Below are 15,321 nucleotides of genomic sequence, written 5' to 3' on the forward strand. Positions count from 1 at the left end.
AACCAATGAAAAATATTTCTAATTCAAAATTTGCAACTAAATCTAATCCTTAAAAAAGCCTCCAAATTAAAGTGGAAAAGCTCTTCAACAGGAAATCTTTCATTCTCAAATAACTAAATGCACTAGGAAATGCTAGAGCCCTCTTGTCCTGACAATGCTTCAAGCTTTTTAAAAGCGTTATTTATATATGCATAGAACATCTCATATTTATTAAAGTATCCATTTTCATAAATAAATTGGCAATTCCCACCCAAATATGCATCTTCAGCTTCAAAAAGAAACCAGTATATTAACTGTCCAAAGACAGACAGTAGCAAAAAAAAAAAAAAAAAAAAAAAAAAATCTTCACAAGATAGAAAAAACTTGATGTTTCTACTCTAGTGTACATAAAATGACAGATTTAAAAAGTGCAAGGCAAGGATTGCAGTTTCTCTTTTTTTTTTTTTTTTTTAGGCACATCCATTTCTTTAAAGCAAGCTTCAGGATGAAAATCCAGTTTGTTCTTCATGATACCTGTTAAAGTTGTCCTTTTTTATTTAAAGAAAAAAAAATCCTGCAAAACTTTAAATAGGTGTCCCATCGTGCTGAGCGGAGTGTTCAGTTATGTCTTGATCTTCCTTTTTTTATTCTTGCAGGCTTTGGTTTGGGAATGTATTGATTATTTGCCTGGTACTCCAGTTCTTTACTGAAGTAATGAATAGTTTTATTTAAGCCTTCTTCTAATGGGACCTGTGTTTTTTTTTTTAATAAAGGGAAAAGGGGGAGATAAATTAGTTTAGTATAAGGATCCATACCACAAAGGTAATAAACTTATAACAGTTGCACATCAGAATGTTGTTTACAAGAAAACCTAGATTCAGAAAGGCAGATTCTGCTTTACTGGGAATTAAAATATGCTCCAAAGAATTAAATTAAAAAACATGGCCCTCATTATAAACATCCAGGGGCCCTTTTACTAAGCAACGGCAAAAAGTGGCCTGCAGCAGTGTGAGCATATCTTTTGAGTGTGTGCCAGGCCAGTTTTTACCGTATCCTGGAAAAACGGCCTTTTTTAAAAATGGGCCGGAAAATGGATGTGCAGCAAAATAAAAACCAGCACGCATACGTTTTAGGCTGGAGACCTTACCGCTACCTACTGACTTAGCTGTAAGGTCTCACGTGCTACCCGGGTGGTAGGCATGCAGAGCGTGCTCACTGCTTTTTATCGCTGGAAAAGTGCCACATGGTAGAAAATAGAAAATATTTTCTACCACGTGTTTTTGGCACGCTCCAAATTCAGAATTACTCCCCGAGGCACACGGTAGCTGGGCGGTAATGCTGATTTGGCACGCGCTGGATGTGCATAGGCCCTTACACACCTTTGTAAAAGGGCCCCCCCCAAAGAAATGATACATGCAAATTGGACAAAAAGGAAAAGTGAATTACAAAAATGCAGAAACAGAATATTAAAGGGGTATTTATAGCTACACTACCTAGTTGAGAAAAATAGGGTAGGCAGAGGCAGCTGCTGTTTGAGTAGCAGCGTTCGTCTCACAAAAGGTACACCTCCAACACTGGAGTATATCAGAGGACCCCACCTCACCCCCAAATGTCATTTACATTTACCAATATGACCTATAAAAACTGTCAATATTATTTTATAGTATCATTGCTCTCTCTTCTCTGATTTCTCAGTCTGAATGCAAGGTAAAGATTCATTAAGACTAGATAATTACACTGTGATCATGGGGTCTTGTAGAAAAGGAGAAGGGCATCCGAAAATGAAATGTAATGTAATTAACTTAACTACTATTTATTATACCTATTATGAAAAAACACATTTCTTATAATACAGCAAATATCTTTGCAAACTTCAAATCAAAAGGTGCAGTTTTACAAACCATCAATGGAAAACAGCTAAAAATGTTGACTGCTGAAGTGATATTTTATATTTAAAATGCATATTTAATTCCTTCATATTTTACATACCACAGGTTCCCAACCAAGTAGCAACTTTGCTTTCCTAATGTCAGGTTTCCTTCTTTGAGGATCATCTTGTGCTTCTGATAGAAACTGAATTTCACTTCCACTCCCTGTCAAATGTAAACATGAACAGTGCAAATGGAACAATTGTGTTTACAACATTTTTTATACAGAGAAGGTCACTGTGACAATAAAATGTTTGGGCTTGATATTATGGTAGATTTAGAAAGCCTCCCAACATTCCCATGTAAGGTTGAGGTTGAACTACAAGATACAAGTGTGACCATTGGCAGTCGGTGACTCAGCTTTTTGAGGAGGTTAAGGTGGGGCATAGAATTCTACAGAGAAAGGTGTAAATCAGCCTACACCTGAGTAGGCTGACTGACCAAAAGTGGTTTTCCTGCATACCAAGCCCATCATAATTACTTTGAACACCACTTACAATTACAGAAAAGAGACAAAATATGTTTTCAGTATGTGTTTACTACTACTAAAATACTACTAATTTTTGATGGGTCTTCATCCTTTTCATTGACATTAGTAGTAAGTTCTTGAACTACTTTTTAGCCAAGCAATTACAAAATCTCTGATAATTTTAAACATATGCTTCACTAGAAGAGTTACAGGCCATGATTTTGAAAAATGATGATCTATGAAACTGTGATGGCAGGAACTTCTCTTTTAGGTTAGAGGATATTTTAACTCCTGAAAGACAGGCCAGCAGTAAACAGCAACCATTAAAGTACAGTTAGTTGGTTTGGTCAAACCTTGATTAATCGCCTCCAAAAACTGAGACGTACTGTATTCTAAATGTTTGTCCAATTCCTGATTTGCATGTTCCTTTCCATTGATCATCGAATCCTTACAAGGATCATATTTGCTCAACCTCACAATTGCTCTTGCAATAGCCCCATTTGTACAGTATTTGATGTTAGCATCATTTGGTGAGGGGTAAACGATCTGGTGAAGCTGTTCTCCTATGCGCTAATGTGTTATCGGATGAAGCTTCAAACGTTCTTCATTGATGGCACTATCAATATCAGCAAGTGAAATATTGGAAAAAGTGTAGAAGATTTGGCATTTTTATTCATCTAAATCTAGAACTAAAATATTTTCTCCAATTAAATTTAAGGGTTTGCTAAAACGTTTTGTACTAACAAAATAACTTCCATCCAATTTACAACTCACTTTCTGTAAAATGGTGACTATCAACTTTCTATTGTTATCAGGGTTGGTGGCCCCTCAAAACACACCTGTCCCCCCCTCCCCTGGGAATCCCCTTCTCTTCAAACCTTCCAGTCACAGGTAAAAGATCATGTTCAGCAAGCACAGTGATGCTCTGCAGAGCCTTTCCCTCAAGCATATTCCAGACACTGCAGGGTCTCGCTCACACAGCAACAGGAAGTATATGCCAAAAGGGTGGGTCAACACAGCTGTGCCTGGAACACGCTTGAGCATAAGGGCTCTGTGGAGAATCGCTGTGCTTGCTGAATGCGATCTTTTACTTGTGTCTAGAAGGTCTGAAGAGAGGAGATTCCTGAAGGGGGAAGGGGGGAGAAAAAGAGACAGAAGGAGATGGCTCATGGTAAATTGGTGGGGGGAGGAGGGAAGCACTCTGTGCTGCATGGGGATGGAGTGCCACCATGATGTGTGCAATTCCACAAGAAGAAGATATAGTTTGCTATGGCCCTGAATGTCATATAGCTTTTACAATGGGAGTACCCGAAGCAAACTAGTCAGCCTACTAAGGTATTAATAGCAAGTCTGCTCTAGCTAACCTTTCTTTTCAGGTGCTCTCTATAGAATGCCATGGGTAGGGCAAGTTAAAATCCTTGGGGGTTGAGGCAACACCTATGTGAACAGTAAAGGGACAGTAGCCTCTGCTGATAGCATTATACATACTGAATTATTTGCCAAAATCTCAAAATAATGCAAATAAAATAACATATTAAACATCTTCTTTTCTAATTTGCTTGCACTACCAGTGCAGCTTGGATTAAGTTCAAACTTGTTGGTTTAACTTATAAAGAGCAGCTCAGAATATGAATGTCCAAGTCTGTATGTCACATATGGACGTCCATTTCTCATGTATTTTAGAAAAGGAGAGTGTTTTAAAACTAATGAGACATCCAGAATGAACATCCATTTTACAAACTTTGCATTTGACTGGGGCAAAACAAGGCACATGAACATCTTTGCATAGGAATTGTACAGGTTATAGAATGACCACACACACATCCATGAAGAGCAGAGGAGTAGTCTAATGAAAGCAGTGGGCTGAGAACCAGGGGACCCAGGCTCAAATCCCACTTCAGCCGTTTGTAATTTTTTTTTCTTTTAAGCTGTAAGCTCTCCAAGGACAGAAAAATAGCTACTACAACAATCTACACTGCTTCAGCAGAATTCAGGGTTGCAAGTTTCTTATACAGTACATTCAGGTAAAATATGTATTTTTCTGTCCCTGGGGGGCTTAGTTTTAAAAATGTCACTAGCAGTGCTGACGATTTGCTGGTCCATCTCACTGATCCCTGGGAATCTCTGACAACATTAATGAAGAGTTTTAAGGAATATGGGGACGTTTCCAGATTTAAATTGACACTACTAAAATCAGAAGCATTACCTATTGGCGAGGGTTTAAAAAAGGGATTTGGGGGGAGTCTTTTCCACTGCAATGGGCTGAGGTTTCCTTTAGATATCTGTGGGTATCACTTTCACTACATCCATCTCCAATATTGATCTTTTCCTTTCAGCTTTCTTTAATTTATTTTTCTGCCTTTCATTCATTCATACTATCCAATCTTCAATTTCCCTTTACTGAGTCTATCTAAAACTTTCAATGTTTTTTCCTCTCACCCCAGCCCTCTCATTCCCTTTTCACCTAACAACTTCTCTGCCCTCTCTCAATCCCCTTTTTACCCGACATCTATTCTCTGTCCCAACTCAATCCTTTTTCATCCAACATTTTTCTCTGCCTCCTCCCCTGTCCAGCATCTCTGAACAACCTATCCACTCCATAACCCAGCATTCCCCACTTATTTCACTCTACCCCCCTCCTGCGTCCACCCCACCCCAAGCCACCATATCCTAACCTACTTCTTCCTTCCTGATACAGCAATTCCTGTTGTCCCCACACCCAGCATCTTGTTTTACCCACCCATCCCCCAACACCTACCTCCCAGTACCAGGAGTTAAAAAAAGAAGAAACTGGCACAGGGCTGCTAATTCAAGATGTGCGTGCTGCTGCTGGCTCTGTTGGTTCCGCCCTCTCCAAAATTAGAAGTCTACATTGGAAGGGGCAGGACAAGCGGAGGTGTGCATAAGGGAAGCAGCCACACACACATACTCCGCCTTTTTTTGTTTTAACTCATTACTATTGGTCCTTGGAAGCAGCAGGAATGGCAAAGGTGGGAGAAGAAGGGAGGTGGGGAAGGTCATAAATGCAACTGGGGAGGCATATACCAGTTGCTCATGGCAAAGATTTTCACCGCTTTTAATGCAGAGGCCATTATGGCATAAATCTTCACAAAAGAGCTAGTACCAGCAATGGGTAAAGTACCCAGTGCCCTGAATCAGAGGGGGGGGGGGGGGGGGGGGGGGGGGGGTTGGGGTAGGGAAGGAGGCCTTTTTGACAACATACAGCCACCCTGGCTGTTCAGATACACACAGAGCAATTCATATAACTAAAAATAAAGTTTGCTTCCCCCACTTTCTCCTTCAACCCATATTCCTCCCCACCACCAAACGATGCTATTGCTCTCCCTCAGTCTCTTTTTACCTTTCTCAGCCATTTCCCTGGAGAACCATAATCAGGGTCCCTTTCCTCTTGCTTTTATTTACATTCCTTACACTACAATCTTTTGCCATTTCCATAACTTTTTTATTCTTCTACCCTCCATTTTACCAAAGTAGTCATGTTTGAAATACAAAATGGAAAGTTTGGTGTGTCTGGAGTCCACTCTAGCTTTTATATCAAGGCATACCGTGTGAGCAGATAAGCACCTACCAGGACATTATGTTTTTCATCTAATAACCATTTAAGAATAGATTCTATAAACAAATTCACACATCTGATAAAACTTCCATTCAGGAGAGCAAAGATCAACATTTAAAATATATATTTTTTAACAATGTAAATATTATGAAGCTAAGAACTGTGAACATCTATTCCAAACACAGTGAATTTCCATTATGCACTAATTATACTTACCTACAAGGTTTTTAATTAACCTGGCAAATTCTAAAATGGTATGTTCTTCAGGATTTCCCTAAAGGAAAAAAAAAATAGCCAATTATAAAACAAATTAAAATTATATGTGATATGAGGTGAAAAATAAGACTGTGCAAAGCATCAAGAAAGGAGTAAGATCAGCACTATGTACAGGCCTGAATCTCCCACCAGGCAATGCAGATAGAATGCAGACAGCTTCTTAAGTGCCAGACTGAAAAGGCTGCTCCCTCTGTCCCATCCCAGTAGTATTTTATTTATGTATTTTTAGTAACACAATTCCATTGGATCTTTTCCCTTAAAGGAGCAGAGCCTGATGGACTAGTGGCATTAGGAATGTAAAGGTTAAATTAGAGCTTATTTACTAATTTTGAGTCCCTTCAGACCAGTCCAGACATTTGGGTTATGCTCTCCTACCAGAAGGTGGGAGATTGAACTGTCATGTTATTCCCTAAGAACTCTGTTGAGCATGTATTTCATAAAACTGCCCCCCCCCCACCCCCACCCCAGGGCACTCAATTCCCAACAGACAAACTGAGCCAAACAACTGCATAATGCATTTTCTTTTATCTTTTTTTTTTCTTGACCACCATTAAGATGGAGAAGAGCACCAATGCCCCAGACAACCTCCATTCCCCACCCCCACTCCTTACACTTTTTCCACTCTGCCAGCAATCAAGGGTAGGTTCTGAATTGCTCTACAGGGACTCAAGGAAAGAAAATTAGCACATAAGCTCTAACTTTAATCTTCCTCACCACGCCAGTCCAAATGCTTGAAGCAGTATTCATTTAACTCAGGTGGGATTGTGCCAGCTCCCAAGGCTGTGTCTTCCCACGACTGAACATCCAACCTAGCTTGTCGCGCATTCATGCACTCCTTTGTCCAAGTAGCCGCCATACAAATCTCATTGGGTAGGATCAAGGAGTGTTCTGCTCATCATGCACAAACACCTCTGATACAATGGGTTTTTAAAACATTCCCTTTTATTTGAACACGTCTTTTTAATAATGCGATACTTGTCTATTTCTGCAGTATAGATTTTATTCCCTTATTATTACATTTTATTACTTTTCATTTTGCTAAATTTACACATGAAAATTCATGTGCGCTTCTAAGGTTATGCATACACACACACACATATATATATATATATATATATATACACACATATCCTATATAATAATTCTCACCTCCAATGTTCTGAGGCTGCCTGGAACTGTGGCTTCCTCGGAGGTGGTCTGCTTCATGGAGTAGATAAAACTGACGTCACCAGCCAGACGCACAGCAACCAACCGCGACCAAGCCAGCAGCAAACAGCGACCCAGGCAGGGGGAGGAGCCGCGTGTTTCCCTACTCCCCCCCCCCCCCCCCGTGCCTAGGAATCGCTCGACACTGGCTGCCAACCTCCCGAACCACCCGCAAACACTAACCGGCCTAAAAAAACTGCCGTCGCCATCCCTCTTCTCTCCAAGTCCGGATTCGGACTGTCGGAGTGGACGAAGAGGGAGGGTGGCGAGAGTCCAATGTGGAGGAGGCGGCTGAGGGCTCAGGGTGGGGGTCGGGGTCCACTGGCAATTGGGAAGAGGGGGGAGGGAAAGAGCAGCGGGTCCAAATCCAGCGCAGCAGTCATCCCCATTAAATAAAAACAAAGCAAGCACACCTATGAGATGCTGCAGGACGTTTCATAGACAGGAGTGGAAGTGAGCAAAGCAACTCTACGGTAAGCAAGGAAGCCCATTGGTTAATCTCTGTTTCCACTCCCCTACGCAGCCGTCATTGGTATACACTCAAAAACAAGCACACCTAGGAGCTGCTGCTTCACATTGTCGTTTTTAAATTGTTGTTCCATCTGAAACAAGTCTAAAGCTGTTTCAACTGGATAGCAACTGGGAGGGAGGGAGGGAGGGAGGACTCTGCAACTGGGAAAAAGGGAGGAAGGAAGGAAGGAAGGGAGGGAGGGGGGCCCCCTGCAACTGGGAGGGAGGAGACCCTGCAACTGGGAGACAGACCGGGGGACGACGACGACGACCCTGGAACTGGGAGGGAGGGGGGACCCTGGCACATACTCTCATTCTCACACACACACTCGCACCCCAGTCTCACTCTCTCTCTGTCACACACACACACTCGCACATTCACTCTCTCTCACACAGTCACTCTCACACATACACACTCCGAGGAAAACCTTGCTAGCGCCCGTTTCCTTTAAAACAGAAACAAGCCTTTCTTACTAGTATATACATATTGTGATAAGTATGAGGCTGTCCTATCCGGGGTAGGCCACTAGAGGGCGCTAGTAGGAGAGTAGGTGGAGGTCGCTAGGACCGGGGAGAGCCCTGGGAGGTCCACAGGTGTAGGAGGTTATGGGCTGGGTCCTGTGTAGTTAATTATTCCACTTTATACCTCACCTGAGGTTGAAAGGAAGAGAAGTGAGCTGGCAGCAGGGGAAGAGAGATCCCCCTGAAAGATACTGGCTAACCCTATGGACTTGTGGTGGACGGTGTGTCCAAAGGAGACAAGCAGGCTCAAAATCCTGGGGTAAGAAGTCCCTAAAGCATTAGTGTTGGACTGTGTGTCCTCAGTACTTATAGAACTGTGTGTTCAAAGGAGGAAGGACTGTGTGTCCCCAGTACTGGTAAAGAACTGTGTGTTCAAAGGAAGGACTGTGTGTCCAAAGTACTGAGAGAAGCAGGCTGCAAAGCCTGGGGTTGGGAGTCCCCAAAAATTGAAGCTAGTACTGAGCCCAGGAATCTGTGTGGGGAGGCTCAGTGTGAAGATATGTAAATGTATAAAGTATTTAAGCTAGAAGAACTGTGCCCAGGGGCTGGAATAAAGAATTGCCTGAATATGCTGTTGTTAAGACCTGTTTAATTTTGCCTCTGGAGAACCAGGTCACCCTGAGCGTGAAAGGATAACATGCTAATCTGCATACAATTTGCATACTGAGAACCAGCTCACCCTGAGTGAAAAAGGGGCCCAGGAGCTTGAAAGGAAGAAACTGTTTGGAGTCCTGTTCAGAGGCCACAGGCCAGTGAGGCCTGCTGGAGAGTGGGAGCAGAAACCTCATCTTTACAATACATATACACACACACATTGTTTTAAATTTAGTATTTCAATGTTATAGTTCTCCAGTACTTTGATATTGTTATACATTTTTAATACTTTTTAGTTTTCTACATTTTTAATGTTATTTTAAGATTTTTTTTGTTTCTGTAATCTGTGCAGACTCCTGAAGAAGGCACTTCCATTGCCAAAACAGGGTATCTTGTAGAGTCTTCCTTCAATATTGAATGTCCTCGGTCTGTTTTTCAAAGAGCCTGATTCTGTTCCCACTTTTCTCCTGCTCCTGAGACTATCCGTGGGATACTGCTGTTCTTTCCACTTCTGTGATTTTGTCACTCCTGTTTTGAACTGGGGCACAAACTCCAACAAGGCCAACTAAACTGCTCACTACTCCAGATGGTTGAACAACCAGTTTGCTTTCTAAGCTGAGCCGTTGCCCTAGTCTCATCTGCTCAGACAATGCGCCCCCCAACCAACAAAACTTGCATCCTTTGCTACTACTCTCCAGAACAGATTCTCCAAACTCTTCCCTCTGGAAAGATTAGTGACTCAAACATCAGAAAAGGTTTTTCAAAGCATCTAGAGAAAGAAAAAATCAACCACAATAGCAACATCCACTGCAGAGATCTCATGTGAAACCTGGCCCAACGCACCATCTCCATCATTGCCACTATATAGCCCACTACCTCCAGTTAATGCCACTTCATCCAGATGGGAAGAGCTATCAAAGTGTGCACTTACATTTGCAGCAGCTTCAAGATCCTTTCCCTTGGAAGAAACACTTTCCCTGATGAGCACCTAACTTGGCTCCCAAGTACTCCAGAACTTGAGATGGGCCGAGACGACGCTTGGTGAGGATGGTCACCCATCCCAGACGCCCGCAACAACTGCGGCACTTCAGGAATCTTTCTTTTAAGGACTTCACTTCAATCAACTGGGATGGACCAAAATACTTTCTTTCTGCAGGGCCGCTGCCACTACTACATATTCTTGAGAAAGGTCCTGGGCATTGTAGCAAGGCCAAAAGGAAAAGTATAAAACTGGAAGTGGTGGCCCAATACTGGGAGGCAGATGCTCTGATGGGAATATGCAAATAAGCCTCTGTCTTATCAAAAGACATCAGGAATTCTCCTGGCTGTACCACTTTCATTAACTTTCCATTCAAAAGCTTGGAACTTTGAGACCGGTTTATTTATTTAAATTTTGCTCACACCTTTTTCAGTAGTAGCTCAAGGTGAGTTACATTCGGGTACACTGGATATTTCTCTGTCCCAGGAGGGCTCACAATCTAAGTTTGTACCTGAGGCAATGGAGGGTTAAGTGACTTGCCCAAGATCACAAGGAGCAGCAGTGGGATTTGAACTGGCCACCTCTGGATTGCAAGGCCAGTGCTCTAACCACTAGGCCACTCCTCCACTCTGGACATACTTTATATCCAGAATAGATCAAACAATGCTTTCCTTCTCAGACACCACAAAATAACTTGTATAGCAACCTGTTCTTATTTCTTCCAGAGACACAGGGACTGCCACCTTCAAGCGAGTCAACCCGCCCAAAGTTTGCCACAAAGGCTTCAGGGAAGAGCCTGAGCAACTTTAGGGTGTACCCATCTTGAATAAGGAAAAGAGAAAGGGTATGGAATTTGATATACCATTTTTCTATGGTTACATTCAAAGCGGTCTGCATATTATATACAGGTATTTATTTGTACCTGGAGCAATGGCGGGTTAAGTGACTTACCCAAAATCACATGGAGTTGCACTGGGACTTGAAACCAGTTCCCCTGGTTCTCAGGCTACTGCTCTAACCATTAAGCTACTCTTCCACTCTAGCACCCAGGGATCCCCGATTATTTAATCCCACCTGTGGTAAAACAAGCGTAATCGACCTCCTGCTGGAAGAGCCAGAGAGCAGTAAAAGTCAGTAAAATCCTGAAAAAAAAGCCAGTTTTCAATCCTAAGCTCCTGAGTATGTCAGACAGGCCCATCTAAACTTTGGACCCTAGATATGCTCCTAGTTTGCCAGTGCCTTAATCTAGCCCCACCCAGGGCAACAAATATTAAGAACATAAGCACTGCCATACTGGGACAGACCGAAGGTCCATCAAGCCCAGTATCCTGTTCCCAACAGTGGCCAATCCAGGTCACAAGTACCTGGCAAGATCCTAAGTCAAACCAATTTTATGCTGCTTATTCTAGAAATAAGCAATGGATTTTCCCAAGTCCATGTTAATAATAGCTTATCGATTTTTCTTTTAGGAACTTGTTCAAACTTTTTTTTAGAGGGTGGTGGATACTTCGGAATGCCCTCCCATGGCGGGTGGAAATGAAAACTAACGGAATTCAAAAATGCGTGGGATAAACACGTAGGAATCTTGTTTAGAAGGACTTGATCCAAAGAAGCTTAGTGGAGACTAGGTGGCAACACTGGTAACTGGAAGCAAAGCCAGTACTGGGCAGACTTCTATGAACTGGAAGCAAAGCCAGTACTGGGCAGACTTCTATGCTCTGTGCCCCGATCGTAACTGGATAGATTTGAATGGGCTGGAATGGAGCTTTTCAAGGGCTTCAATGACGGCGCCGGGCAGATTTCTACGGTCTATGTCCTGAAAATAGAATGGACAAATCAAGATGAGATATACATATGTTGTATCACCTCGTACCTTATGTGATGAGTTTATCTTCTTGGGCAGACTGGATGAACCATACAAGTCTTTATCGTCATCTACTGTGTTACTAATTGGCAGTCCACATAGCAACCAACAAGAAAGCCATACAAATCAGTAGATTTCATAGTAGAAATAACAAAAAGGAAAGAAATGCATTTATATATCTAAATAGCACATCACAGCTAAGAAATGATCTGTGATGTATGCACACCATAATCTGTATGGCACACCATAATCTGTATGGCACATGTGTGTGTGTGCGTGGTGAATGTTTTGCAGCACGCACGTGGTTGTATGCGCAATGTGAATGTGGTTATATATTATGTGCATGTGCTCTATACTACATGTCTGCAGTGTACATGTGGTTATGTGTGTTGAATATTCTGTATGTGCTTCTGCATCTTGTGTGCCCATGCAGGGTAACTGGAGTAGTTTGTGGGGTGGTGGGGCAGTTGCAGGAGGGGTAGATTTTGGGGGTGTGGGAAATTAGGGTTGAGAGTATAGAACAGGGAGAGGCAGTCTGAAAGAAGCAATTCCCCAACTGTTATTTTAAATTATATTTAAGTTGCTATGCTACATAAGCTCAAAACTCCTTGTCCCACAGAAAGGCACTGGGCCATTGTTTTGGAGAGTTTATTTCTCTGGAACACCCAGTCTGATTTGGTCTGTGTTTGAACTTTATACCGAGTTTTTCCCACAAGTTTCATTCCATTCTGTTAAATTTTCAGAGAATTAATTTTGCCGCCAAACAAGGACATTCTCTACCCCTTTATATAATGCTTTCCAAGTTCTGTTTGGTTGACAAGAATAAAAACTCAACCACTAGAGTTCAGTATATCATGACAAAAAATAAATTTGTGTAAGATATTTATTCCACGTAGCATTCAACTCCAAGCTAGGAACTGTGAAAATAGAAAGGAACGGGCTTACTGGAGGTGGCCTGGAGGATGCACAAAATGTAACTCTGGTGCCTCAATTCTGGACATACCCCGTGTTCTTTACACAGATGAAGCAAACGCCCTGAGAAGATCTCAATAAGGTGAAATTTTGTCATGCTTGATAATTTCCTTTCGTTGACTCCTGGCTAGACCAACTCAAACAAATAGACTGTGCCACCCTACCAGCAGATGGAGAAAGAGAAGCTGAATTTTCCAACGGCATCACCAATATAAGGAGTAGCCCAGTCTTGAACTTGTCAGTATTTGTGCAGCAGGATTCTTCTCAGCAGGCGTTGCAGGGCAGGTGGCATTGGTATGTTTGCAACACCAGTAGTTCCTACTACCCTAAATGAGATAGGGATTCCACAGTAGAGGTGGCTCTGGAGGCTCTTCAGAGCTGCTGTAGTTGACAGTACATCTCAGAGGAGTCTCATTTTTGACAGAAGGGCAACCACTTTGCTACTGACCCACCAGGATTCCATATGGCTCTATAGGGTCAGTGTCTGGCTCTCGGAATGGGGGGGGGGCGGTCCTTCCACCCCCACTGATCTACACTGCAGTTTTACCAGGCCCTTTCTGTTTGCCTCCACCAGGGCCTCAAGGGACTGCAGAACCAAGCCCAAGGGCTCTGAGGCAAGTGGAGGTCTGTCCTCAAGGGATCTCTGGGGAGGTTAAGTGCCTCAGGGATTCTAGTGGGGACTCAGCAGAAGAACAGGGCTCTATTTTGGCTGCCTCTACTCTGGGGAAAGGAAGACTAGGATGACGAGCTGGTTAAGTCCTGATAAGATCTCAGTATGAGGTATTACTACTACTAGTTATCATTTCTATAGCGCTACTAGACGTATTATTAAAGAACACTGCAAAAATGGAAAATGCACAAGGGTAAAAAAATGTTTCACTTACCAAGTTAACAGGACTACTGACATTGCTGTTCATCAAGCCCACTAAACCATTCACAAGATCGCTGGACAAAAGTAAAGGGAGAAACAAATTTGATGGAAAATAATTTTTCTATTATATCATGTTATAAAAGAGGTAGCTGAATTAACCAACTAAAGATAATATTGTTATTAGGCAAATAAAAATGTAACAGTCTCCACACCCTTGTACATGTTTCACATTTTGATGCCAAAAATAACCCATAATTAAAGTAGAAATTTGATTTATTGGTCTACATAACATACTTCCAACAGACGATAGCGGATCAAATCATAAAAATGCAGAAAATGAATTGATCATAAATGGAGGAAAGGACCTCAGACTGGTGGCAACTTAATCTTGATCTTACTTAATAAGATTACATATGGTGCCACCATGTTTTAATCACCATACTTTCAACCTGAATGAACTACAGAAATCAATAAGTGTTGGTTGCGTAAGTCTTTGTACCCTTTGTCACAGCATACCCAATTAGATCCATGGTAAGGCTGTTTAGCCCTGGTATAACAATCTCGTCTTGAGAATACCCAAGATAAAATCCAGACCACAGAGTGCCTTATACGATGGCTTCAGTCTTAGTACTTTTCTTAGCACTTTGGACACTGCTGCATAAGTCCTAGTTTATATTTTAGCAGCATACTATGCACCACTATGATTGAGTTTTCATACTAAACTTCCAGATCCTCATGATGCATTATTGATAACCTCAAGTATATTAATGCCAAGTCCAACAGACTGGCTTCTGCTTGTCTCATATTCATCCAACAATAGAAGGACTTGCAAACTTGCAATCTCCTCTGTATAGTCAATGACATCATCATGATCTCCACTGCTTGATGATTTGGATTAACCATCATCCCCTTCCCCCTGGGATTAAAATCTAGAAATGCCTTTTGGACCTGAAGTAGTATTTGGAGAATTTTAATGATAACTAAAGGTGTGCAACTTGGAGTAACTAAATTCTAAATAAGCATGCTTGATTTATCCTAATAAAGGACTGAAGATGTGCCTAGAAATTATCCCCATGAAGAATGAGAAGCAGCCAGACATGGACCACAGACCAATGCCACAAACCATGGATCACATGCTCCCCTCTTTCCATAAACAATTAAAAAGATTTGAATTTAAAGCATGCATTTCTGTTAATATTCAGGGGCAGCTGGTATTTTTCTGTCCACAGAGGGCTTCCAACGTAAGTCAATGTGCTTCCTGTAGAATGACCTGTATTGCCAGCTTGGACAATGGTCTATGAATTGATCACTGCAAATCTAATCAAAGCCAGCTGAAGAACACCGCTCACACAACTATGATATATTATGTGCCAGTAAGTGGTAAAAATACCAATCCTGTAAACTAAAACAATTCAAGTACTTCTTTATAAAACAATTTACAAGTGCTGTGTAAATTGTTATAATTGGATTTACAATATCTAATTTTTGTTTTACTACAGTACTATATTTTTAATGATTTTATCAATGCAAACTTGTTTGTAAAAGGCTCATCTAAATTTAATCTTCACATTACA

The 15,321-nt window shown here is 41.7% G+C and overlaps 1 protein-coding gene across 1 annotated transcript in view; it reads right to left on the bottom strand.

The window, feature by feature from the left end:
• Positions 1 to 433: 433 nt before the first annotated feature.
• The window catches only part of UXS1 (UDP-glucuronate decarboxylase 1), a 130,792-nt gene continuing 115,904 nt past the window's right edge, over positions 434 to 15,321 (bottom strand). Inside the window, 4 exon segments of the mRNA XM_030201461.1 lie at positions 434 to 729; positions 1,969 to 2,072; positions 6,170 to 6,227; positions 13,761 to 13,821. Of these exon segments, the coding sequence (XP_030057321.1) occupies positions 598 to 729; positions 1,969 to 2,072; positions 6,170 to 6,227; positions 13,761 to 13,821 (355 nt within the window). The 3' untranslated portion in view covers positions 434 to 597.

This window comes from Microcaecilia unicolor, chromosome 4 (genome assembly GCF_901765095.1).
Source record: "Microcaecilia unicolor chromosome 4, aMicUni1.1, whole genome shotgun sequence".
Lineage (NCBI taxonomy): Eukaryota > Metazoa > Chordata > Amphibia > Gymnophiona > Siphonopidae > Microcaecilia > Microcaecilia unicolor.